Consider the following 26,395-nt stretch of genomic DNA (forward strand, 5'->3'; position numbering starts at 1 on the left):
GAAAGTGATGGGCTCTTGACTGCCGCTGTCTGTCGATGTGAGTGTTGTAATGTGCTGGGCCCGTGGCTGGCGGCGTGAAAGGTCTTGTGCATGTCATGTATGAAAGGTGTGTGAATGGACTGTAAAGCGGTTGGTGCCTTGCCGTGGCTTTACAGCTCACGAGCTGTGAGTCATTGGTTCAGTTTTTTGGCCTTTCAGATATTACCAGTGCATTTCACTTTTGTGAAATCTCTTGTTAATAAAATTTGATCTACTGAACCATCACTCACCCTCGTGCCAAATCCAACCAGTATGTGTGGTACAAATGACAAAACCTGCTCCGCTGTAATCAGGCGTCGCAGCACACTTGTGACACGCTAGGTGTCTCAGGTGGGACCCTGATGATGAAGCATGCCACCAACTTGGTTGGTGGGTGAGGGGTCTTTTTCACATAACCTAAGTGTGTTTATTTTCTCACTTTTAGTGTTTGGCACATCACAGACGTATGTGGACACATCAAAATGATATATTACAAAACTACCTGTGTTTGGGGGGAGGGGGCACCTATGTTTTTGGTCCTGGGTGCGGCCTTCATCTAGGGAAACCTACCAAACCCAGACATTTTTTAAAACTAGACACCCCAAGGAGTCCAGGGGGGTGTGGCTTGCGTGGATCCCCCAATATTTTCTTACCCAGACTCCTCTGCAAACCTCAAAATTTGCATAAAAAAGCATATTTTCCTGACTTTCGTTTGTACGATCACCGCTCCAGCACAACATTCCTACTCCCCAGCATTCCCCTCAGTCTCCCAAGCAAAATGACACCTCACTTGTGTGGGTCCCCAAAGCAGAGTCAGCCTAAAGATGTATAAAAGAAGAATATGTGCTTATCAACTCGCTGTGCTATCCCCATAATCTCTACAAGTTTGTGGCCTTTCTCGGTTGCGGGCACCTGGCCCACCCACACAAGTGAGGTATAATTTTTATCGTGAGACTTGGGGGAATGCTGGGTGGAAGGAAATGTGTGGCTCCTCTCAAATTCCAGAACTTTGTGTCACCGAAATGTGAGGAAAACGTGTTTTTTTTTAGCCATATTTTGAGGATTGCAAAGGATTCTGGGTAACAGAACCTGGTCAGAGCCCCACAAGTCACCCCATCTTGGATTCCCCAAGGTCTCTAGTTTTCAAAAATGCACAGGTTTGGTAGGTTTCCCTAGGTGCCGGCTGAGCTAGAGGCCAAAATCTACAGGTAGGCACTTTGCAAAAAACACCTCTGTTTTCTTTAAAAAAATGGGATGTGTCCATGTTGTGTTTTGGGGCATTTCCTGTCGCGGGCGCTAGGCCTACCCACACAAGTTAGGCATCATTTTTATCGGGAGACTTGGGGGAAAGCTGGGTGGAAGGAAATTTGTGGTTACTCTCAGATTCCAGAACTTTCTGTCACCGAAATGTGAGGAAAACGTGTTTTTTTTGCCACATTTTGAGGTTTGCAAAGGATTCTGGGTAACAGAACCTGGCCAGAGCCCCACAAGTCACCCCATCTTCGATTCCCCTATGTCTCTAGTTTTCAAAAATGCACAGGTTGGTAGGTTTCCCTAGGTGCCAGCTGAGATAGAGGCCAAAATCTACAGGTAGGCACTTTGCAAAAAACACCTGTTTTCTGTCAAAAAATGGGATGTGTCCACGTTGTGTTTTGGGGCATTTCCTGTTGCGGGCGCCAAGCCTACCCACACAAGGGAGGTATCATTTTTATCGGGAGACTTGGGGGAACATAGAAGAGCAAATCAAGTGTTATTGCCCCTTCTCTTTCTCTACATTCTTTCCTTCCAAATATAAGAGAGTGTGTAAAAAAGACGTTTATTTGTGAAATGCCCTGCAACTCACATGCTAGTATGGGCACCCCGGAATTCAGAGATGTGCAAATAACCACTGCTCCTCAACACCTTATCTTGTGCCCATTTTGGAAATACAAAGGTTTTCTTGATAGCTATTTTTCACTCTTTATATTTCTGCAAATGAATTGCTGTATACTCGGTATAGAATGAAAACCCACTGCAGGGTGCAGCTCATTTATTGGCTCTGGGGACCTAGGGTTCTTGATGAACCTACAAGCCCTATATATCCCGCAACCACAAGAGTCCAGCAGATGTAACGGTATATTGCTTTCAAAAATCCGACATTGCAGGAAAAAGTTACAGAGTAAAACGTAGAGAATAATTGCTGTTTTTTTCACCTCAATTTCAATATTTTGTTTTTTCAGTTGTTATTTTCTGTAGGAAACCCTTGTAGGATCTACACAAATTACCCCTTGCTGAATTCAGAATGTTGTCTACTTTTCAGAATTGTTTAGGTTTCTGGGATCCAGCATTGGTTTCATGCCCATTTCTGTCACTGACTGGAAGGAGGCTGAAAGCACAAAAAATCGTAAAAATGGGATATGTCCCAGTAAAATGACAAATTGTGTGGAAAAATTGGGTTTTCTGATTCAAGTCTACCTGTTCCTGAAAGCTGGGAAGCTGGTGATTTTAGCACTGCAAACCCTTTGTTGATGCCATTTTCAGGGAAAAAACCACAAGCCTTCTTCTGCAGCCCCTTTTTCCCATTGTTTTTAAAAAAAAACGAAATGTTCACTGTATTTTGGCTAATTTCTTGGCCTCCTTCAGGGGAACCCACAAAGTCTGGGTACCTCTAGAATCCCTAGGATGGGGGGAAAAAAAGACGCAAATTTGGCGTGGGTAGCTTATGTGGACAAAAAGTTATGAGGGCCTAAGTGAGAACTATTCCAAATAGGCAAAAAAAGGCCTGGCAGAGGAGGGGGAAAACGCCTGGCAGCGAAGGGCTTAAGTCTTGGGCATAATTCACTTTGTTTCACTCTCATTACCTTCCTTTTCAAACTTTTTAGGTGAGACACATAAGGGGCGTCCCTTCTGCCACTCGACTGAACTTTTTAAGCAATCAAGTTTGTAAGCCAAATTTAGCCGTGTTAATATACTTGCTGCTGTTGTTTTCATGACTGCACTGCGTGAGGATTTCTTTGCTGTATGGCACTACTGTGTTTTTGTGCTTTCTATGAGAGAATGTCCTCATTTTATTGTTTCTGTGCTTCTTTACAGGTCAGCTATTCATAGGACAGGTAGACACTACACACTTATTTTGCAAGGGGTGGATGACATAGGGATATCCATTAAACACAACCCCCTGAGAGTAGGTTAGGTTTCTGGTCCTGAAGAATTGCCATGATCCATGTGGGACATTAAACAGTCAAGAAACATGTCGACCTTATTCCATTCATTCATCTGAGTTAAAGGATCATTGTGCCCATTAGTGACTCACTCTGTTGCTTTTAACCACAACAGGGGCTCCTACACAATGAATTGATTTTGGATCACCTCTAGTCATTTTTAATTTATCTTTCCTGCACAAATCTACTCACTCTCATAACACCACACCTCTACTGCACCTCACCATTCACATTGGCAACCAGAAAAGATCTCTGTCAAAAAAAGCCTCTCAGTGGGGCCCATTGGGCACTGCAGCGCCGGGCCAACATGGAGATGCCTGATGATGAAGCATGACACTCTTTGGGGGGAATGAGGGCTCTTGCTCCTGAAAGGGGCTACCTTCCAACGTGGGGTTCTGACCTGCACTCAGAGCTTTTGGTTTTTGTAGGAACTGCATACTTACCTTTTGTTATTGTCATTTCCAGATGGCAGTTTTTTTTTTTTTTTAATATACCTTTATTGGTTTTAATAACGAGAAAGGAACAGTTAAATGTCATATATTAATAAAGGAAGCTGAACATCGTACGTAGCCAAGTGTAAGACTGATTGATATCCATGGCTAGTTTTATACAGATAGATTCAGTTATCCATGTGACAGTAGAAATAGCAATTACAGTGGCACATTTGCATCAATACAAATAGTTTCGTAAAACATGAACTTTACAAGATACATACTCCTATAAAAATATGGTAACCAATGGCATATGATCTCTAACGTCAATGTTGGGGGTGCACGCACCAATCAAATTAGAAGGAGGGTTTTGTCAGGTGGGGGAGGAGAAAAGAGGGAGGGAAAAATAGCCCCGGAGGAGGGATCTTTTAACATCTGATGCAACTTGGAGTTGTGTGTCATGGTCTTGGTAGTTGTATCCGGGATGTAGGATTGTATTGTGGATGGTAAACCACCCGCACTTTACAAGTGTTCTCAGAAGTCAAGAACTATGTGTCAGCTATCTATGAGGGTTCGGTCATCTGATTTGGCTACAACTTTCTCTAAATATTTCTGCCAGTCCATGGGTGTAGCCAGAGTTGAGCGCCCTGGTCCTCCAGCCTATAGTGACTTTTGTTCTGCCAGTTTGCCAGAGCTCAAGTATGAAAGCCACAAACTGATTAGCAAGGGCATTGCCGATTTCCAGCACATAGGTGTCCTCTGTTTCACTAACACTAAGGCGAGATCTATGAATTTATTGATCGGCTTACAGGTAGTAGAGCGGGAGGTGATGCCCAATATACAATGTGTTCAATTTTTTGGGACCAGAGTGCCCACGGCCTCCAAGATAAAACCTGTAACCTCAACCCAGTAAGGGGTTAGTTGGGGGCAACCTCATACTATGTGCGAAAAGTCTGCAGCAGGAGTCTGGTAACGGGGGCAAGTATCAGCACTCGCTGGGTACATTTGTTCTAGGAGTTTCAGGGAGAAGTATATGAGGTGGAGGAAGTTAAACTGCATTTATTTTAGTCTGGCATGTGTGAAAACCGATTTCAGTACCTCTATACACTGTGTCCATTATTTATCTTTTAGCATGATGGCAAGGGCATCGTCCCAGTAAGTTCGAAGATGGTGGAGGGGAACCTCTCTGTCGGCGCATAGGGCGCTGTAAAGGTGTGTTACAGCCTTGCATCCCCACCATTTGTCAATAGTACCTGGAAGGGTTGGGAAGTCCCTGGTTCATTGTGTGGGTTTTGCCAGGTTTCTAGGTGGCAGTTAGGCATTCATGACTGTAGCGCTGAGTGAGCTGGTCCCAGCCAGAAGAGTTAATGATCCCTGAAGAAGCTATGCAAGTGAATATTTGCACAGTGCGTAAGCATTTGAAATGTCTGGTGATCTATTAATCCGTGAGAGTCCGGATCAGCTTTCAATCGATTTAAAGGTAGACGAACAGAGTATAACAAAATTGGCTTATACTAGTAACATTCCTTCTACCTAGTGGTAGAAGAGCTGCATGAATTAAGTACTATACAAAAACAAATTATTGTTCGGAGGGTAAGAAAGGCACACCATGCAAGACAACGATCAACTGTACATTGCAAAAGGTTTTATACATTTTTAATGCTGAAGTATCCTAGAAACACGGGCACCTTTCATAGATGGATATGCTTCTTGGAGATCCTGAACAATCAGGTCTAGCACCGTGCCCGAGTTATTACACTTTTTATGTTAAAACTATGTTATGTAGATGGATTCTCTGGAATAGAAAATCACTTGTTCTAATGTTTTTGGGTAATTTCTCTGGCCTGTATGTACCAAAATATTTAGGCACAGCACATTTCTGTGCGAGCGCGGTGTGGGTGAGGTGGTGGGTGGGGGAGGGAGGGAGTAACTTCACATGAGTGAGGGGGCTGTCGGAAAGGGAGACGTTGCTGTGGACATCGGTGGAAATGGGCAGAACCCATTGTGAAAGTGGGCCTTAACCTTCTTAGAAAACGTTTTGGCACCACTACTGATTTTTTTAAATTACATATTCAGCACTGCATGTCAGTATTTCTTGGAGTGAAAAGCTACGGGTGCCCATGAAGAGGGAATACTCTCTGAAGTCCTTGCAGGTGTTACCACAGATCCCCCCTGGGCTAGGCGAGGATGTCTCTTAGAATCCACTACACTCACCTTAAAACATACAAATAGAGTGGCCTGAAGAGAGGGAATAACTCATTTTCAATCTAGAGTGACAATGTCTCACACAGTCATGATTTTCCCCATGTCTACATGAGAAAGGCTTCGGGAGATGCTATCAGAGTCAGAGATTACAGAGGGAAATGTATATGACAAAGGACAGGTCCGGACACTCAATACTTCCCGACAGGCCTGACAACTGCATAGGCCAGACACCCCACAGTCCATACAATATTAGTAGTGGGTGAGTTGGAGAGGGTTGAAAGTGGATGGCTCGGGAGCTTAGCTCCATTGAAAGCATGATGACAGGACACCACTCTTAGTGAAGAACGTATAGAATTTTGGTAATTACACACCGCCATTAAGCCTATCTACATAACCTCAACTACATAGGAGACTGACTTGGGGAGTGTAACTTTAAGACTAATGCTTGAATATTTGGTCTACGTCGGTTACGTCCTCAATTTACTCCCAGTACAATAAACGTGTATACTATCCTTATGAGAAGGCACTGACTGGTGTTCATTTGAAAGGAATGTTTGACTCTTCGGATCGGATGAGTGTTGAAGGATGTACAAAATGCCTAAGCTCAAGGACCAATAGAGGACCAATGTATGATGGGCCTACAGAGCTGTTGAAATCTTTTGGAAAGACGTTTTGTCCCGCATCAAATATATCATAAGAATAGAATTAAATATTTACGCCCTTATTCAGATGTCAGCGATACAGAGGAAAACCCAGACTTTTAATCCATATGTCACAAACTAACATTTGCAATTGCTCAGACAGGGAAACTACCTACATCTCCACCAGCAAGAAATTATTGATGATATATGCTAAACAAATAAACTATCATAGTTAATGACAGTGAGCAGGTTGGAAAAAAATCAAGGCCCCATTCTGAACCTTCATTGAAAATGTTGACAACCATTACAGAGGCTCAGATTCTACAAATCAAGCTCTCTGTACATCTTCTTCAGAAGCTGACTGAATGTAATTTCTTTATTCATCGATGTATCGCATACCTTTTTAGTTCCCTTGGTTGCTTGCCAATAATAGTGGACTGTTCCCTGTATTTCTTTTTATCATTTCTAGCTGTGCTTCAAACTGCTTTTTTAAAATGCACATTGATTGTATTATTCGTGGCATAAAGTGAAATGTTTTACTTCTGTACATTCAAAAAATTTAATAAAGTAGTTAGAACAATGTGAACACTCCAGCAGATTCATTGTAAACCTTGTAATCCCTAGAGGGCAGCATCATGGTTAACAGGCCAGTAACTCATGCATCAGGAGTAATGGGCAACACATAATGTGCATTTAGTGTGCATTTAAAACATCGCACTATTGGTGGAGCGAGGAGTTCTCATACTTTTGCTAATTCTACAGAGCTGTTTATGTGCATAATAGATAACCTGTGAAAGGGATTCCGACACACTGCAATGAGTTCTGGGCGATAAAACACATGAAACCCAAGCTAGCTAGCTCCTCCGAGTTGATGCTAGTAGGCCAGAAATTCACAATGGATAAACCACCTAATATTTTTTTTTTAACTATGAATGGCAGGTGCCATTGTGATTCAACTATACTAACAGATTAAAAGAACGGAGGCCCCCTTCCCATCTGGGGCACAAAGAGAAAAACATGTTTTTTTTCTGCCTGGTTTCACACTTGCGCTCAATACCAGTATATGAGTTATTTCTTTTCCTTTTCTGATTTTTTTATTCGGTATGAACAAATTGACCATAAAAGGGCAGTATATAAAAAAGCAACAATCTCAACAACAATAATAAAAAGAAAAAATATAGGGAAGAATTGACATCCGACATAAAGATCGTTTTTACATACATCGTACAGTTTATTATTAACAAATATAAAATACTCAAATAAAAATGTTACAAATTATATTAAAAAATAATACTCTTCCTAATGTGCACTGCTCCCCATACAATTGAAGCAACACTAAAACACAAAGATAAATCTGTCAAAGCGCATAGATATTTTAACGCAGTTTTGTTATCCCTAATATTATTCTTGATAAATAGAGGTTTCATATTAAATCGCCTTAAACCAACATAAAATCCACAAAAGAGAATAAAGTGCTGAGTGCTCTGCTTCGAGATACCATTACATGGACAACATGTCATCTCTCCAGGTCGTTGTTTCATAATGGGAAAGGCCACTAAAAGATGCACAATTCCCAGCCACAACCCAGTTTTAAAAAAAATCGATGCTAAGGGCAGATAACCATAGACAAATAGGGTTGGTAACCTTCACTAAATTAAAATGTCATATATGAACATATCGTCAGTTTCACCCCTTCTGTGATCGCTCATTTTTCGCATAGAGAGTCCATCACATAGTGCCCTCAGGCAGTGGCGGCTGGTGACATTTGAAAGCATGAGGCGTAAAAGTTGGGTATGACTTTTATGTAGCGAGTGAAGTGTGTAAGCTTAATGGACAAACATGGGGTCCAAGGTGAGTCCTCCTACCATGAAAAAATTGAAAAGAGATTGACAAATGGTGCATTTGGAAGCAAATTAATTTAGTGAGAAAGCAAGGTTTATATAGCAGTGGGAACGTATAGTCTTTAAATAATAAACACATTCAAAACTGCCCCATATCTTACTGCATTAATACATTCAACAGTTACTTTAATGTGCAAACTGTACAGCGCAACAACTTCAGGACCTTTAAAGTGTGGGCTTTCCCACTTTCTTGCATTGCATGCAGCATCAGCTTTGGAAGATAATGCTCTAACCAGTCATCATGAAGCACCCACAGCTGCTGGCTACAATCAATCACACAGAAATACATGCAGACAGATCTTTAAGTGGGATGAAAAAAGTGGGCACTCTCTAGAAGGGAACATGTAAAATACATATCTCTGATTCCCATAGCGTGCCACCTGGCCTGTATTTTGGTTTCTCTCTGAGATGTTATTGCATCCAGAAATATAGCACAACAAGTGACATACACCTAAGACCTGTCAGTACTATTGGCTTTGTCAATGGTTGTTAGTTCAAGAAGTATTCTTCCTATGGTCCAACTCTCTCAACCTTTTGAAGGCCCTTTTTAAACCAATTGTGGGTTATCAAATGGGATATGGACCAAATAACCCCCAAATCAAAATCTTGAAGCTATAGAGGATTGATAAACCCACTGAATATCCAATACGTGAAGATCCAATATAATCACATATGTTGATTTAATATGTAGAATTGATACATTAAGTCAAGAGTGATGAATCCAAGCTTTGTTTATTAGTGCGCATATGCGTGAAAAAAGCCACTAAAAGCCGACAAGTGCTTTGTCCCCCCCCCTTACGGTGTATCAACTTGGGGCTTTTTCAAGGCTTTAATGATAATAACGGTGCAATCAGTTACTAAGGACTATTGGGAAGAGTAGTTTTATTCCCCATCCCACGGATTCATCACTCTTGACTGGATGTGTCAATTCTACATATTAAATCAACATATGTGATCAGATCGGTACTTCACGTATTGGATATTCAATAGGTTTATCAACCCTCTATAGCCTCAATGGTTGTTTGCTGTTTAAGAAGAATGACTAGTCATGATCAATGATTAGTCATAAATAATTAACACTGGAAATGTTTCAATCTAGAAATTGTGAGACTGAATAAAATGTTATTGAGGCCTATGGAAAGAGTGTGGCCTTAAGTTATATGTGCTTTAAGTTAGATATGTATTCCTTTTTTTCCTCTTCACATCTCATCCATCTGCACATTTTCAACCTCCTCTCTTTCCTCTTCAGCACCCTCGTTTCCTTGTCCCCTGAACGCACTCCCTCGCACCTCCCTCGTTTTACCAACCCAAACATACACTGCACTCTAACATTTAAGCACTTTATTTCATTTTGCTTTTGCCTTCTAAATATTTTTTACCTCTACGCAACCCTTCACACATGCTAACACTGAATTTTATTTGCAACTGGAATACATGACCATTGTTTTGTGTGCTCTGCAGAGACACCAACCCACTGTCAGGCACTTTGCTTTGCCTTCAGCCTCAGCACCAAAGCTCACATCAAATCCCCTCATAAACACCTGGCATGAGTTAAAGTATGCACTTTGCAAGAGTAATACTATGCACAGAAACACAGCATGATGAAACAGCTAACTCTCTTGGGGAAAGAAACATTAAGTAAAACATGAAATAAGATGATCTAAATGGCTGACACACCTTTTAACATTCAATGTTCGCATATCAATCCATGTATGTGGCATTATAGGGCCAGTTTTAATGCCATTCAGCAGATAACTGCCTTTACTGTAAGCATGTATTTCTCCCCTTGAGCTTGACTCGGATATTTAGATCCATTTCGCAAGGGAGCAAGAACCCTGCTCGTCTTTTGGAACAGGTTCACGAAGAACACATACAGCAGCTCCACTTCTAAAGGAGCCAGCGATCTGCAGCCAGGGCCTGGGTTGTCACATGGGGAAGGTTAGCGTGACAAATGGTCTCAGTAAAATAAAAATAACGCAAGATGAGCATTATAACACTTACCTTTACTGAAGACAAGGCACTAAACACCATGTGCTTGCATCCACTCCTACTGTATGACGAATGGGGAAAGGGTGGGATCTATGCTTGTTAATGACAGATGGCTGTCCTCACACAGGGATGAAGACTCCAACGCCCAAAATCATGACGCTAAGAGCGTCACTGGCCCATAGTGGAAAATGCCATAGACCACAGTGGAAATGAAGGGCTTTAGAGCAGTCAGCCCTGTGTCGTGCGTCATAGTATAGAAAGTTGATTTGCTCCCTGGCTTCCATCTGGTGCTTCAAAGCGTGCTGGGGCAGGCAGCCTGGGACAGACTGCCCAGACTTAAATGCATCAATTTGTTTAGAGATATGATTGCATCTCTACAACAATTTGATCTATTTAATATTTTGATATGAATGTGTAGGAATTTCAGAGGGGCGCAGCCACTTAGCCCTAAGAGCGAAACCACCTTGCCCTCAAGTAATTCCTCTGTAAGCGGTCTGTAGAGCTTCTTTAGATTATTATTAATATAAGAAAGCCAGTGAATATTGGAGGGATATCAAAGGCAAAGCAGTCCTTAATAATAGATTTTGTAAAACCTGTTTCCGACTTAGTCCAAATTGATCGCCAAAGCAAAATTGGTTGGAGTAAAAGTTGATCTTCTAAATAATTAAGCCCAACCACTTTATGGGTAGCATATGTTGAGACCAGGTGGGAATATTAAACAACCGTTTGAGGAAGGTGTTCTCCTCTATCTGTAAGGGGCCACTCTTCGCACAACCCCAGATGCCTCCTCCATACATGCCAATGGACAGTGCTTTTGCTTGGTAAATTTGAATAATTTCTTTAATAGAGTGACTACAGAGCTTACGCAAAAATCTAAAAATACCTTCACAAGCCATGGTCATTTTGAGTTTGGTGCCTTTTATATGTGTACCCCAAGAGCCATCACTGGCAAATGAGACACCCAAATAATTACAAGTTTTGACCCTCGTGATTGGTGATCCTTTAATAAAAAAAGTTTGATTTCTCTGGGGCCTATTCCCACATACCATTATAAAGGTCTCAGTAGTGTTTATCATCAGTTTCCTCCCTTCAATAATGTCTATAAAGCAGTCCATCACCCTCTGAAAGCCGGTGGCTGTTCTAGACATTAAAAACGGCATTGTTGTCGTATAATAACACAGGGACTGAACGTCCGGATACAATAGGCACGTCAGCTTGCAGTGCCCTAAGAGCGTCATCAACCCCATTAATATAAAGTGAGAAGAGTAACAGGGCCAAGATGCAACCCTGTCGCATCCCTTTCTTACCTCTAAAGGGGCTGGTACATTCCCCATTTGATCCAAAATGTACCTTGGCAGTCAAGATCCTAAATAGACTGGCCAAGAAGCTAACAATATTCTCAGGTGTCCCTAGCAAGAGTAGAGTTTGCCAAATAATTGAGTGGTTCACCAAATCGAAGGCACTACTGAGATTAGCGAAATATAAATATAATGAGCCAGACTTAGCCTTTGTGTATTTCCCAATAAGTAAGTCCAGATTAACGCACTGCTCTACCATCCTCAACCCTTTCTTGATACTGTGCTGAACTTGAGTCAATATAGAATTAACAGAAGCCCTCTGCTCTAGTCTTTGTAAAAGGACCCTACCCTTCAATTCAGCCAAGGAGTCCAATAAAGAGATTGAATGATAACACTTGGGGTTTGATCTATCCCCCTTCTTAAAGATAGGGACTATGATTGAATCAGCCCAACTGGAGGGGGTCATATGCTCTACAGCTGCATTAAGTACACGTGTCAGAATGGGGCACCAAAGTTCTCCCAAAGCCTTAAAGGCACCAACTGGGACACCATCTGGCCCAGGTGCTTTACCCCCTGCACTGAAATCTATAGCGAGAAGTTCCTCCAGAGTTATATCCAAGGGTGCGCTCTTTTTAAGGCTATCTATCTCATTTGTATCGCACGTTAAAGAACCAAAAATACGGTGATAGTGCTCAACCCATATATTACATGGAACAAATGAGGTGAGGTCCTTCCTGAGTTGCCTGATAGCAGTATGATCTTATGGGGATTTATGCAGAGCTAGTTGCAACAATTGAGCAGATTGGGTACATGAGCGATCGAACCAGCCATGCTTTATTCCAGGTCGGAACGTAGGCTTCCTGCTCTAGAGAGTATCAAATAACCTAGTAATGACTTCAAACATACAAATCAATTTTGCATTATCAACATTGTCACCTAAGCAGTACATAAATTCCGTTTCATTTGTTCTTACCAACTTCTGGAGTATTACTGGCGGGCTTATTCCAGTCCATTTAGCCTGGACACTATTTGGCCTTATGTTGGGTATATAATAAGCCTTGCATTCAGTCCTCTACTCTCTTGAATTTATTAATATAGAGACAACTAGTGGGTAGTGGTCCTTTACAGCAGTATCCACAATTCTATAGTCCATAACAATGTCCCTTAAAGGAAAGGAGACTAAGAAGTGATCAATTATTGTACTTGCTCATCTGCCAATAACAAGGGGATCAGGACTTATATTTGTTACAACTGTAGTCTCTAGTAATAGTAAATCTTATTTAAAAATAAGAGCATTAAGTGACCGCCCATAAACGTTATGTAAACAATAAGGAGTTCTATTGCCTACTTGGTCAGATTAATCCACATACTGATTTGGCTTCAAGGGTGCATTTCTGTATGTTAAAATCCCAAGTCCATAAAATAAAACTATTTGAGGGACAAACCTGTAGAAATATATCTAGATCTGCCTCTAGAGAACCCACAACCGTGCTATGTGTAGTGTCAAAAATTTGATTATAATAATTAACTATGACCAAATCAGGCCATCCCAAATAAGACAACCACACAAACTGAAAATAAGGTGAGGCACAAAAGGATGTCTTAACATTCGCAGGTGACAAATTAGAAATTTGAAGGCGACCCTTTAAACGGCCTAATGACGTAGGAACTGTGGAAGAAAAAATAGTTAAAAAAGCCTTCAACATGGGACAGAGTTCCATCCCATGTTTCCTGTAAACATATAATATGTCAAATTCTAGTAATTTGAACCCCTTCTGGAGCATCTAACTTATTTTCAAGCCCAGATATATTCCATGATGTAAAAGAATATGTCCCCTTTTGGTCCCCTAATACTGGTAAAAGGGGTACATCAATTTTACAAACTATTCCTAATGCTACTGGGTCCGATGACTGAGTACTATGATTACAAGAGATTACAACAGATCTATCGGTCTGCCCCTTATTAACACAGTAAGGACCTTACATGTAATTGTCTTCTTTCACCCGAGCATATAGAACCTCATTCATGTTTTGTCAATTAACATCCTCTAACTCACTTAAGGCCGAAAATATGTTGGATGTGGGAATGGCGGATTGCTAATCATTCAGCTAGATTTGGTTGGGTGGAATAGGGACTAGTGTCCTATGAGATGGATGCAAGTGACGAAAAAAATACCCCAAGGGAAGAACAACTATATTCCCAGGCTTAGTACTAGATGCTTGGGATTTAATTATGTTTCCCCTGCAAACCCATGGGAATTTAACATTTATAATAATGCAATCCCCCTTGAAAGCCTTCTTGGATGGTCCAATCCAACTAACTCTTCTCATCATAATAATAGGATCAGCCCTCGCTACTAGAAAAATAGACGTGGATTGCAACCAATATAGGACCTTGTACCTTAATTGATCTGCGGACTCGACCTCACCTGGTGGTGGGGGGTACATTAGTCATAATTGCCACATACAGGCAACATGCAGGGGGTAAATCAATGATCACACTATTGATTGTGTTATTATTTTGCCTCTCCCTCTGTTCAGAATGAATAGGCTGACTCATGTCATGTGTTACTTCTCCTGAAGAGGACATGCTGGGGGGGGGACATACAGTAGCAGGGCATGTAATTTGATTATCAACTCTGGGTAAAACATGGAACCGTAGGGATGCCAGCAGGAGGGATACCCAAGAACATACAGTATCCAGTTGAATACTTTGATTATCAATTCTGACCTTGGTTGACTGAGTAAAGCATGAACTGGTAGGGGTGCCAGCAGTGACAACAGTACTCCCCAAGCCACCATGATTGGGGCCTGACAGAAGGGCATTTTTCAAATTCATCAAAGCTTTTTCCACTTTCTCTAAACAAATCAGAACTGGTCCCAACATATTGATAACGTGTATAGTCAGCCCTTTGCATATTTCATCAACCATACCGGGCACAAATTCTATAGATTTGCCACTGAGGCCAGGGGTCAAACCAGAGCTCGTAGTGCACAATGACTCTAAAGGGACATGACACTGTCTCTTTGACTTGCCCACCACCTCTACCCTCTTTCTTTTCCCTCCATTCTTTTTGTTTAATGTTTTAACCCTGCAGTGGTTTGTACCCCCTCCAAATTGCCCAGATTATCTGCAGGATCAACAGACCCAACCCCTCCTATATGAGCAGTATCCAGTTGACCAAAAACATAGTCGGAATTCCCAGGAGTGTTGCTGTAAGTCAATGTCTGGATTAGCTATAACTGGCCAGAATGGGTCTGAGAAGGCTCAGATTCTATGGTAGAAGGCAGGGATAAACATAGTTCGACAGACTCAATCTCTTTATTGATTGCTCCTACGGCCGTTGTAAGTAGTCATCTATGGTGGTGCCAGATGTGGGCCTCAATGGAGCAGTTCTACACTTCCCCATTGCAGTGGCGATAAAAGTGGAGGGATATAGAGAAAAAAGGGGCATATTTATACTCCGTTTGCGCCGAATTTGCGTCGTTTTTTTCGACGCAAATTCGGCGCAAAACTAACGCCATATTTATACTTTGGTGTTAGACGCGTCTAGCGCCAAAGTATGAGGAAAGAGCGTCATTTTTTTGCGTGAACGCCTTCCTTGCGTTAATGAGATGCAAGGTAGGCGTTCCCGTCTAAAAAAATGACTGCGACGTCGTATTTATACTCCCGGGCAAAAATCACGCCCGGGAGTGGGCGGGGCAAAAAACCCCGCATTTGCGCCGGATTTTAGCACCTGGGTCAGGGCAGGCGTTAAGGGACCTGTGGGCTCAAAATTAGCCCACAGCTGCCCTCCCATGCCCCCAGGGACCCCCCCCCCTGCCACCCTTGCCCACCCCAGGAGGACACCCAAGGATGGAGGGACCCATCCCAGGGACATTCAGGTAAGTTCAGGTAAGTATAATTTTTTATTTTTTTTATATTTTTTTTTGGCATAGGGGGGCCTGATTTGTGCCCCCCTACATGCCTCAATGCCCAATGACCATGCCCAGGGGACATAAGTCCCCTGGGCATGGCCATTGGGCAAGGGGGCATGACTCCTGTCTTTACTAAGACAGGAGTCATGTAAATGGCGTCTGGGCGTCGTTAAAAATGGCGCATATCGGGTGGAGGCGATTTTTGGGCGTCAACCTGACTTGCACCATTTTAAGACGCCCTAACGCCATTTTCCCCAACGCCGGCGCTGCCTGGTGTACGTGGTTTTTTTCCACGCACACCAGGCAGCGCCGGTCTGCTAGCGCCGCCTAACGCCATTCAATAAATACGGCGCCCGCATGGCGCTTCAGAATGGCGTTAGCCGGCGCAAAACTTTTTGACGCTAAACTGCGTTAGCGCAGTTTAGCGTCAAAAAGTATAAATACGGGCCATAGTACTTTAAGGTGTATCTCCAGTCAGCCTCACTATCCCTCACACAAGGACAGACGGTTTTACATAACCCCAACAATAAATATCTAAAAATAAATGTCCACAGTACCTTTATCCTTGCTGCCCAGTCTGGCCTATTCGGGGCTAAGACGGGTCCATCTTGGAACAGTCTTCACCCGGGCACATGCTCAGGCGCTCCCAGCGCAGCAGAGGCACGGGAGTCTAAAATACACAGCCTTGTTCCCAGAGCAATATCCCCCCTCCAACGTGGTGAAGGCTTCCTGGGGCTTGCAGTCTGCTCCTAAGGCCTCACCCACTTCTCCACCAGCACCCGTGTACGAGTTCAATTATTATTCAAGCTTGATTTTTTTTGTTTCAGCAATTTGTACCGGATCCTACTTGTAGAATGTTGTTTGCTAAAAATGATGAGTAATGATAGTTGGAAAAATGTATGTGATTCAGGGCGTAGACAGTGTTTTTTCTGAGAAGATTTTACACAATCACTGCTCAGCTAAAAATAGGGCTTTTTATCTTGCTTGATCAATCTCTACTGCCGATTAAAGTGATCCTATTACAAAAAGTAACATAGTTCTACCAGCTCCACAAACAAAACTGCCTACACTGTTTGGAAGAAAATATGCTGACAAAACATTAGGCACAACGATTATCTAGACAAATACATCACCCTTCCTTTATACACTACAGTTCTTTGATTTTGAAATAAAATGTTGTGGCATTAAACAGTGCTAATATACTGTGCACATTCTAATTTGGGAAAAGGAATCTAATTTGGAATCGTTTTTTTTAATAACCAATCCTGCAATGTTTACAAAGAATAGCTCTAATTGGCAGTATGATAACTAGAATGCCAGTACCATATATGGAATGTTAAATCTACATTTGGGATGCAGTTTGTAGGGTAACGTAATAAGTGAGAGTGTAATCTCGATGTTAAAGTGCTTAGATTAGTTTCCTACTACAGGTGCATTCTGAAGGCAGACGTGAAAGTAATGAGAAAATTACACCACTAATCATTTGTCATAACTTATTACAATCGAGCAGCGCAGGGGCGTAACGCAGACCCATGCAGCACAAGTGGGCCCGCCAACCCTGGAGGTGGCCCCTAAACCTACAAGGGGGGGCATTCAGCCCAAGGCCAATGTATAGCTGTGAAACATGGGAGACTTAGGGAGCCCTCATCACATTCTGCGGGAGGGGAGCAAGGGCATCATTTTGCATTACGCCACTGGAGCAGTGATGTCTTGGCACGTGTAGACTTGCGGCTCTGGGTCTCAGGTCTCCCTTCCACAACCTCACTTCCACCAATTTCCGAGAGCCCCCTTCAACCAAATCCTAATTGCATCTTTCGATTCACAGATAAAATGCATTTAAATGCGCTCTTAGGCGCTCTTAAATCGGATTAGACTAGTAGAGGTTTCCTGAATAAAACCTACCGATATTAACAAGGAAGAATATTGCTCACCTAATATGAACCTCTGATGCTACTTCCATTAAATCTCCGTCAACGTTCCAGGGGAATATTGCTTCTGTGGAAAGTGCCTGCAAATCCTTATTTCCTCCTTCATAATCTCTCTCGCATACACCATTAGTGCTTGGACACAGTTTTACTTCTTGAACAGAATAGGTTTCCACAAAAGAGAAATCGAACTGAAAAAAAATACACAATGTTATGCAAATGACTCCCAAATAAGAAAATGGCTGGATATCGGGTCACTCATTTTGAAACAGTTTCAACTCAGAACTCCTCACAAAATTTTAACAGCTGGGAATGTGTCTTAAAAAGTCTGCGAACAACCCAAAGTACTTCCTTTTTATGAGACAATTGTTATGACTTCAGAATAAGGGAACACAGCACAAACAGGAGATAAACGAGAGAAATGTGAACGGAAAGCCGAAAGCTTCAAAGGATTACCAGCGATTTTGGGGGATGTTCCCATAGATTGAAAATGCCAGTGTTTGGGGTCACTACTGTCTCCACGCTGCGGCCTTACTTTACATTAATGAGGTGTCTGGATGATTCTCCCACCGTCACCATGGTGTCTTATCTGGCACAGAGCTCTTTGAGGAAGAGTATACACGCAACTCTAGAAAGTACTTACTCTTTTGCAAAACGCAATCACTGCAAACAAAGTAGGGGTGGAGAGTTGTGAGCACACATGAACTGTGAACCTGAAAAAGGTTTTGCCTGTCGCACATTGCACTGAGTGAGTCAGAGGGTTTTCTTAATGCAAAATTGAGGCCAAGCTATTCATTTCATAGCTTCAATATATACAGACATACACATCTATCTATCTATCTATCTATATATATATCTCTCTATCTATCTATATATATATATATATTCACTCGCATCCGTGCTACCAAGATGTATACCACTCCAAGGGCCAGATTTACAGCACCACAGATACCGACATATATTTTTTAAATATTTATTGCATTTGTTGCTTGTGCTCCTTTAAAGTGCAGTGAAAAAAAGAAGAAATTAAGGTCGACGCATTCCAGCGCTATGCCTTCGACTGCTTCAAGGTGTGTGGCAAACTATTACATGATAACTGCGTCAGAATGAGGGCGTAACATCTTTTTAAAATTTTCAGCAACAAGCACTCCCTCTTAAAATGAGCGATACAATATATCATTTGCAGGACGAACATATATGGAATAGTCACTCATGTCCAATGAAGAGTGTTAATTCTAATGAAGAAACTTTATGGGTGATTATGAGATGAGGGATGGAAAAACAACACGCAATGCTGGCGGCACTCTGAACAACAGTCCACTTTCTTTAACTATGATGTGGTTTTAAATGGGAGTGTGTTGGGACTATTTTAGTGATCAATCGGTACATTACCTTTGCGCTTAACATTGAGAAAGGTATTGTGTTGTCGAAACGCATCTGTGTGGTGCAAATACATGGATATTAATCACTCGCAAGTGCTCCGAATTTTGGTATGATATATATATATATATATATATATATATATACACTTAAATAATAAACATTTGATAAGCAGCTCTGAAGGGGAACTAATTTATACGAGTTTGCAGTACACATAAGTGCCATTCACCACACCATAAAATCATGTACACGTGATACCGAACAGCGACTGCATATGAGACAAATATACTTATTCCCGGAGTACCTATCTCACACACACACTGTGGCCACCATGGGGGAAAAAATCACCATAAATCTTGTGTCAGGCGTATCAATAACAAATTTAAATACTGTGCGAGGACACAGTGGTCACCGATGTTGAAATCCCATTTAATAACAGATCAAAATGTCTGTTCCACACAATAAAACACCAGAAGATCTGATGATATTATATGCCAGAGTACTGTCATCATATGCCAGGACCCAGCCAATAAATAGTGTTGCTCAATAATCCGAATCGCTAGTTATTGCAAAGTTCATCTAAAATAACTGAAATATTTAATAGCGCTGCTCACATATGCTACAGATCAGCCCAGTTGGCTGGGAGATCACTGATGTTCAGATAGGCCTCAACAGATATATGTTTATTTCCTTTGTACAAAAAAGTATACGGCTGGAGCGACTGTCACTGGCAGCTTGCGACGTATGTACATTATTCCCGGCCATTTGTTTTTATGCTCAGCCAGATGTCTTAAGCAATCCACTAGTTCATGTTTAACTCTGTTATTTTCAATGCTTTCAGAACATTTCTGGGGAAGAGGACGATTTTATTGTCCCCTGTCTGTCGTGGTCACAGATCTGTGGCTCCTGGAATCTGTGTCTCAGGAGATTATATTTTTCTACTGATATTTTCCTATGGCGTCCTCGCACATAAAGAAAGTGGAGGTCCGGAACAGATCCATTCCGGTTCAAGAGCATGGATATGGCCAAGCTCTCTGAACTTGAACTCCCGGTCAGGCCCTGGTTGAGTACTACCTTCCATGGAAGATTCCAACAGTGCTGTTCTTCCACTTGCCACAAGGTGCAGTGTCTGGATTCGATGGCACCACGAGGGCTCTGCATTCTTAATTACCTGCCACCGCTTTAATGTACCACGGATACCGCCAGATATATACAGTTCTCTTTATGAGAACAGTAATCCACAATGTTGAGATTTTCATTTCACACCACTTCGGGTTAATGGGGGTGACTTCAGAGTAAGTCACAATGTTTCAGGTAGCATTTGTTCAATGCAGACCTCTTCCTGTCTGCACTATTCTCCTTAGCCACTTACATCAGTTTAGCGTTCTCCTGTCTATTGCATTGTTGTTCTTTTTTCTGTGGTGAAGTTTTTTGTAAGGCGGTGACTGGATTGCTTGGTGCATGTGGAGACTTGTGTTTCAGCGTGATCTGTGATGTTTTGGCACCTTTGTGTGTTGTCACTTTACACTCTTCCCAGTTTATCTTGGAATAGTGCAGAGGTTTCGGAGGGGATCATTTTTCAAATAAAAAGAATGAACAGGACAGGCAAGAGCGGAGATAAGCCATTTTTAGGAAGAGCATCACAATCTGAAAAATCCAAAAACGCAGTCTAAGATACAATCACAATGAAATGCCTTTGGTAGGAACCCGGACCATACATCACCCTGAGGAACACCTCAATTGGAAAACGGCATGGGAAAGACCTGAAGTCGCCCAGCACTTTCAAGCAGTGTTAGTTGACCTGTTAAAATAAGGTCAAAGAGAACTTGGTGCAAGCTCTAGTATGAGGCTCCAATGGGCACCTTGGTCAGAGACATAAGGCAAGTTTAAAAAATCCTTAGAGCAAACAAAGTACAAGACTTTGATGAAGCTACTGAGAGAACCATGGGATCCACAGCCAAATAAAATAAACAGTGAGTAAGTACTTCTGGGAGCACATGAACTCTTAACTCTTTAAGTGAAAAAAACTCTTGTTAGGAAGAGCTCCCTGAAACGGACACCACGATAAACAAGCATCGGCAAAGCCGAGAGGTCTGGTTTTGTCCTCCATCCTTCTGACTTTAGCAATTCTTGTTTTGTTTCGTCATGTGTTTTGGAACATGTTATTGTTGGGGATGCTGCCAGGCACCATCAATCTAAAAAACACATTGAGCAAAAGAAAAACTTTTTTTTACCTAAAAGGCACATGTTACAATAGTAGTCCCTGACAGTAGAGGAACTACTTTGCATGTGGATATGCTCTTTGTGAAAGAGAAACAGGTTGTAAGTCACAGTGAAGTCATACAACAGCTAAAGTAATAGCAAAGATAGATAGCTCTTGCATAAATAGATAGACATATAGATAGATAGATAGATAGATAGATAGATAGATAGATAGATAGATAGATAGATAGATAGAGCGATAGATAGAAAGACACAGGAGCTAGATACATCTGCGGACAGGTAGATGAACACAGAGTCAGACTGACTGAGTTGCAAAGGTAGAATATTAGAGTTGCAAAGATAGAATGTCAGACTTGCAAAGATTGATAGAAGTTGCAAAGACAGAAGATGCAAAGATAGATAGAGTCAGGGAGAGACAGAGTCAAAGACAGGTTGATAAATAGACAGAAAGCTGGATAGATACACAGACGGACAGGTAGATAGACACACAGATAGAAAAATAGGTTTGCACAGTTAGGTAAACGGCACAGCACAGGTTAAATTACTAATATAATCATTAGATATCTACATAAGCAGGACATTCAAGAGTGCTGAAAGCATTGAAGAAGGAAATACAAGCAGGACATACAGAGTAAATTGATTTATAAGTATAGCTGTGGCCCTCAATTAATGATACAACAGGAGTGCAGTTTTAAATGCATTTAATTGCATACATTCTTAAAAGAGGATAACTTTATAAAGAATTGATTCAAATGGACGCAACCTGGTATACCCTGACATAGGAGCAATCAGGTAAAAAAAGGCAGCTTCAAAAAGAATTTACAACGCCATCAGCAGGAGGCAGGAACTGATAAAGCTAGAATGTGTCATGTGCAGCGAAGAGCTGATGGAAAGCGTCCTATCACATCAGGCTCTAAACACAAAGGCAACACAACGTTATGCAGTACAAACAAAAACACTGGTGATGAAGGGAATTACTCTTCGTGTGGATGTGCACCTTGTGAAAGAGCAAAATGTAGTCAAAGTAAAGTGAACCAGTGTCTGAAGTAGGCTGACCTACTGCCTTTTGCTGCAAACTGTAGTGGGCGTAAACAAAATATAAATGACACAACAAACCAATGGATGAAGAGAGCTGGCTTACTGCCCCTTTAAGCTAGTATATTATACATATAAGGTTTGTAAAATTAAAAAGTCTCAGCTAACACCAGACCTAAAAAAAAAAAGGGAAGCAGTGAATCAAAGGAGAGAAAATGTGAATGGTTGAAAATAACACTTTTGGACTTGGCCATACAGAAAAAGTATCAGGCAAATATGTGGTGTTCAATGACCGCAGATCATGAACACACTGGGGATGTGCACGTTTTTGGGACTTGCATTTCTTACCCATTCTAGACTGGTCAAAACTATCTCTGCGTCCAACCCTAATAGACTCGACCTCCCAAGAGAGTGGAGAAAAGGGAGCTGGTAGTACCAGTACTTTCTGTTTGCAGACTATAATGTTGATAATCTATTTTTTCAGGTAGAGTCAGTGCACAGGAGGTATGATTGTGTTATGCCATGTTAAGTGCACAGATCATATGCCAGAGGGCGACAATGACTCTGATGAATTACTTCCTGCATGGGCCCTATGAAAGCAAGAGACTCAAAGTCAGCCTCTATAGTCACCTTTTAATGAGTGGATCTTGTGGTTGCTCAGGGAGGGAGTTTCAGGAATGACCAATAGACTCTTTGCTGGTCGATTTCTGTACCACAAGTAGTCAGGGCCAATTAAGTGACTTAAATGGATGAGAGTTACTGGTACAGTGGATCCTACATTTACAATTCACACAGTTTTGAAACATCTTGACAGCAAAGTAATTTAAAAAGCACCCAATTCAGAATATTGTTGGACTCTTTGCTCACCTTTTAGGAAACATTGGCTCAGAACAGAAACAGAAAATGCATATGTGTTTGTGTTTAGTTCATGTAAAATGATATCATTCACGAAAAGGGACATTCATAAAAATATGAATGAACTCAGCATAATTAATATGCGGAAATCTACCAATCCTTGCTTGATCCATGTGTTTCAACGTTACATTATGGTAGAGTTGAGGGAATGAAATTAAAGCATATATGGGTCATCAAACACCAAGATCCTCTTGGTTCCTCAGATATGATGCTTGTCACTAAAGACACTAAGGGGGTCATTCTGACCCTGGCGGTCGGTGATAAAGCGGCGGCCAATCCGCCAACAGGCTGGCGGTCCAAAAAATGGAATTCTGACCCTGGCGGGAACCGCCAACAGAGCCCGCCACTTTAACACTCCGACCGCCACGGCGGGACACACAAACAGCGCAGCGGTCACCGCCAACAGGCAGGCGGCAGACAATGTACCGCCCACCCTATCACAACTCACCAATCCGCCACCTTTTCCGGGGCGGGAGCCCCGCCGATAAAAACACGGCGGAAACAGACTACGAACGGGAAAACGCTCACCTCTATACACTCCACAATGGACGGAGGACAGCATGGAGCCCGAATTGAACATCCTACCTCCTCTCGTCTACCTGCTCATCTACCACGAGTACGAACTCCGGCGCAGACGACAACGGTGAGTACCGCACCTACGACACAGGGGAGGGGGGGAGGAGGAAGGGTTACGGGCACACACATACGCATTACACCCACCCCCCAACTATCTACACACCAATGCAGAGCACCAAGTCAAAGTGACCCCACCCAAACCCCCCGGAATAGCGAAAAGATATGATTAAAGTGAGAAACAACATTTATGTAAAAAATAGGTTCATTGAAGTCATGGTAAAATAGGAAAATGAATCAAAAAATTCCAAGTGTAAACATTGCGTAACCGAGAAATAGAGGCAGAAAGTCCCACACAGTCACAGAAATTGCAAATGTCCGTGGGCCAAAGTGTATCAACACATGGGCAAAGCCCACACAGGAGACCTGAGTCCGTTGGAGAGAACACTGCAGGGGCATCAGATGACAAAACTACAGGCACCTCAGGGGGAAGGGAAGGGGGGGCACCACAGCCACATGAGTCCACGACGCCAGATCCAAGAAGAGGCCACCATGCCCACTGTTCAATCCTGGGGAGTGCAAAGCCACAGTCTCTCAAGTCTCTACAGTGGGTGGCTTGCCCACTGTCATATCCTGGGGAGTGTAAAGCCACAGTCTCTCAAGTCTCTACAGTGGGTGGCTTGCCCACTGTCATATCCTGGGGAGTGCAAAGCCACAGTCTCTCAAGTCTCACAAGTGGGTGGCTTGCCCACTGTCATATCCTGGGGAGTGCAAAGCCACAGTCTCTCAAGTCTCACAAGTGGGTGGCTTGCCCACTGTCATATCCAGGGGAGTGCAAAGCCACAGTCCATCAAGTGGATAACAGTCTCCACAGGCAATGGAGGAGGCAGGGTGGCCCGAGTGCAGCGTGAACATTAGCACGACACAGAACCGGCACTGTCATTGGGCCAGCGGTGCTTGAGACGGCGGGGCCCAGCGGAGCGGTGCTTGACAGGAAGGGCCCAGCGGAGCGGTGCTTGACAGGAAGGGCCCAGCGGAGCGGTGCCTGAGACGGCGGGGCCCAGCGGAGCGGTGCTTGACAGGAAGGGCCCAGCGGAGCGGTGCTTGAGACGGCGGGGCCCTGTTCAGCGGTGCTCCTCCCGCCGGTGCCCTGTTCAGCGGTGCCTTTCTGCACGGCGGGGCCCTGTTCAGCGGTGCCTTTCTACACAGCGGGGCCCTGTTCAGCGGTGCCTTTCTTGACGGCGGGGCCCTGTTCAGCGGTGCCTTTCTGCACGGTGGGGCCCTGTTCAGCGGTGCCTTTCTGCACGGTGGGGCCCTGTTCAGCGGTGCCTTTCTGCACGGCGGGGCCCTGTTCAGCGGTGCCTTTCTTGACGGCGGGGCCCTGTTCAGCGGTGCCTTTCTGCACGGCGGGGCCCTGTTCAGCGGTGCTCCTCCCGGCGGGGCCCTGTTCAGCGGTGCCTTTCTGGATGGCGGGGCCCTGTTCAGCGGTGCCTTTCTGGACGGCGGGGCCCTGTTCAGCGGTGCCTTTCTGCACGGCGGGGCCCTGTTCAGCAGTGCCTTTCTGCACGGCGGGGCCCTGTTCAGCGGTGCCTTTCTGGACGGCGGGGCCCTGTTCAGCGGTGCCTTTCTGGACGGCGGGGCCCTGTTCAACGGTGCCTTTCCGTACGGCGGGGCCCTGTTCAGCGGTGCCTTTCCGCACGGCGGGGCCCTGTTCAGCGGTGCCTTTCCGCACGGCGGGGCCCTGTTCAGCGGTGCTTGTTCTGTAAGTCAAGGGAGTCAGACCTGGCCACGACTCCCTGCTCAGTCGCCCTCCGACCGTGCAGTTGCTGGACCCTTCGGTGACGGTGTGCTGGGCCCTTGGGTGTCCTCCCTCACACCCGGGATGGGGCTTGTGGGCCCCTCCTGGTCCGTGCTCCTGCTGGCTGACTTCTCCGCCCTGCCGCCCTTGCCCTCCTTCGATCTGGCTCTCTGGCCCTTGCCTCCCCTGGTTGTTGTGGCAGGTGAAGTGGCAGAACTTTGGTCCTTGGGGGCAGCCGTGTCAGTCGTCCCGCGGCGTCCCCTTACTTTACGGGTCCTCTTCCCAGGGGGGGGGGCTGGCTGTCCCCTTGCTGCTGACCGATGTATCACTGCTGGCAAAGGGGGGACTCCAGAAGCCATGCACTACAGTGACCCTTGAAGCCGGGCTGGTGGTGGCTGAGGCGCTCCTGGGACTCTTAGCAGATGGAGGGGGGGGGGTCAGGGGAGGGAAAGAGGTCAAGACTGGAGAGGTAAACTTTTTTAGGACCAGGGTAAAGGGTAGGTGTAGTGGTTATGGGAGTGGAGGAAGAGGAGGTGGTTGTAGGAGAGTCAGGTGTGCTGTCCTTGGGTGAAGGTGCATGGGCTGGAGGCTGTCGTGAGGTGCTTGGCTGTTGGGTGGGTGGCTGCCTGCGTTTGTGTGTCTTGGAAGAGGGGGTGACAGACACAGTGGGAGAGTGTAGGAAAGTACCATCTTGCCTGGCATGTTACCCCCATTTTTCACTGTATATATGTTGTTTTAGTTGTATGTGTCACTGGGACCCTGGTAACCCAGGGCCCCAGTGCTCATAAGTGTGCCTGAATGTGTTACCTGTGTAGTGACTAACTGTCTCACTGAGGCTCTGCTAATCAGAACATCAGTGGTTATGCTCTCTCATTTCTTTCCAAATTGTCACTGACAGGCTAGTGACCATTTTTACCAATTTACATTGGCTTACTGGAACACCCT

General features: G+C 43.7%; 1 protein-coding gene across 1 annotated transcript in view; it reads right to left on the minus strand.

Annotated features, from left to right (window-relative positions):
- CERKL (CERK like autophagy regulator) overlaps positions 1 to 26,395 on the minus strand; it is a 421,375-nt gene that overhangs the window by 29,870 nt on the left and 365,110 nt on the right. Inside the window, exon 12 of the mRNA XM_069225454.1 lies at positions 17,533 to 17,717. Within this exon, the coding sequence (XP_069081555.1) occupies positions 17,533 to 17,717 (185 nt within the window). The remainder of the gene's footprint in view (positions 1 to 17,532; positions 17,718 to 26,395) is intronic.

The sequence above is a fragment of the Pleurodeles waltl genome, chromosome 3_1 (assembly GCF_031143425.1).
Source record: "Pleurodeles waltl isolate 20211129_DDA chromosome 3_1, aPleWal1.hap1.20221129, whole genome shotgun sequence".
Classification (NCBI taxonomy): domain Eukaryota; kingdom Metazoa; phylum Chordata; class Amphibia; order Caudata; family Salamandridae; genus Pleurodeles; species Pleurodeles waltl.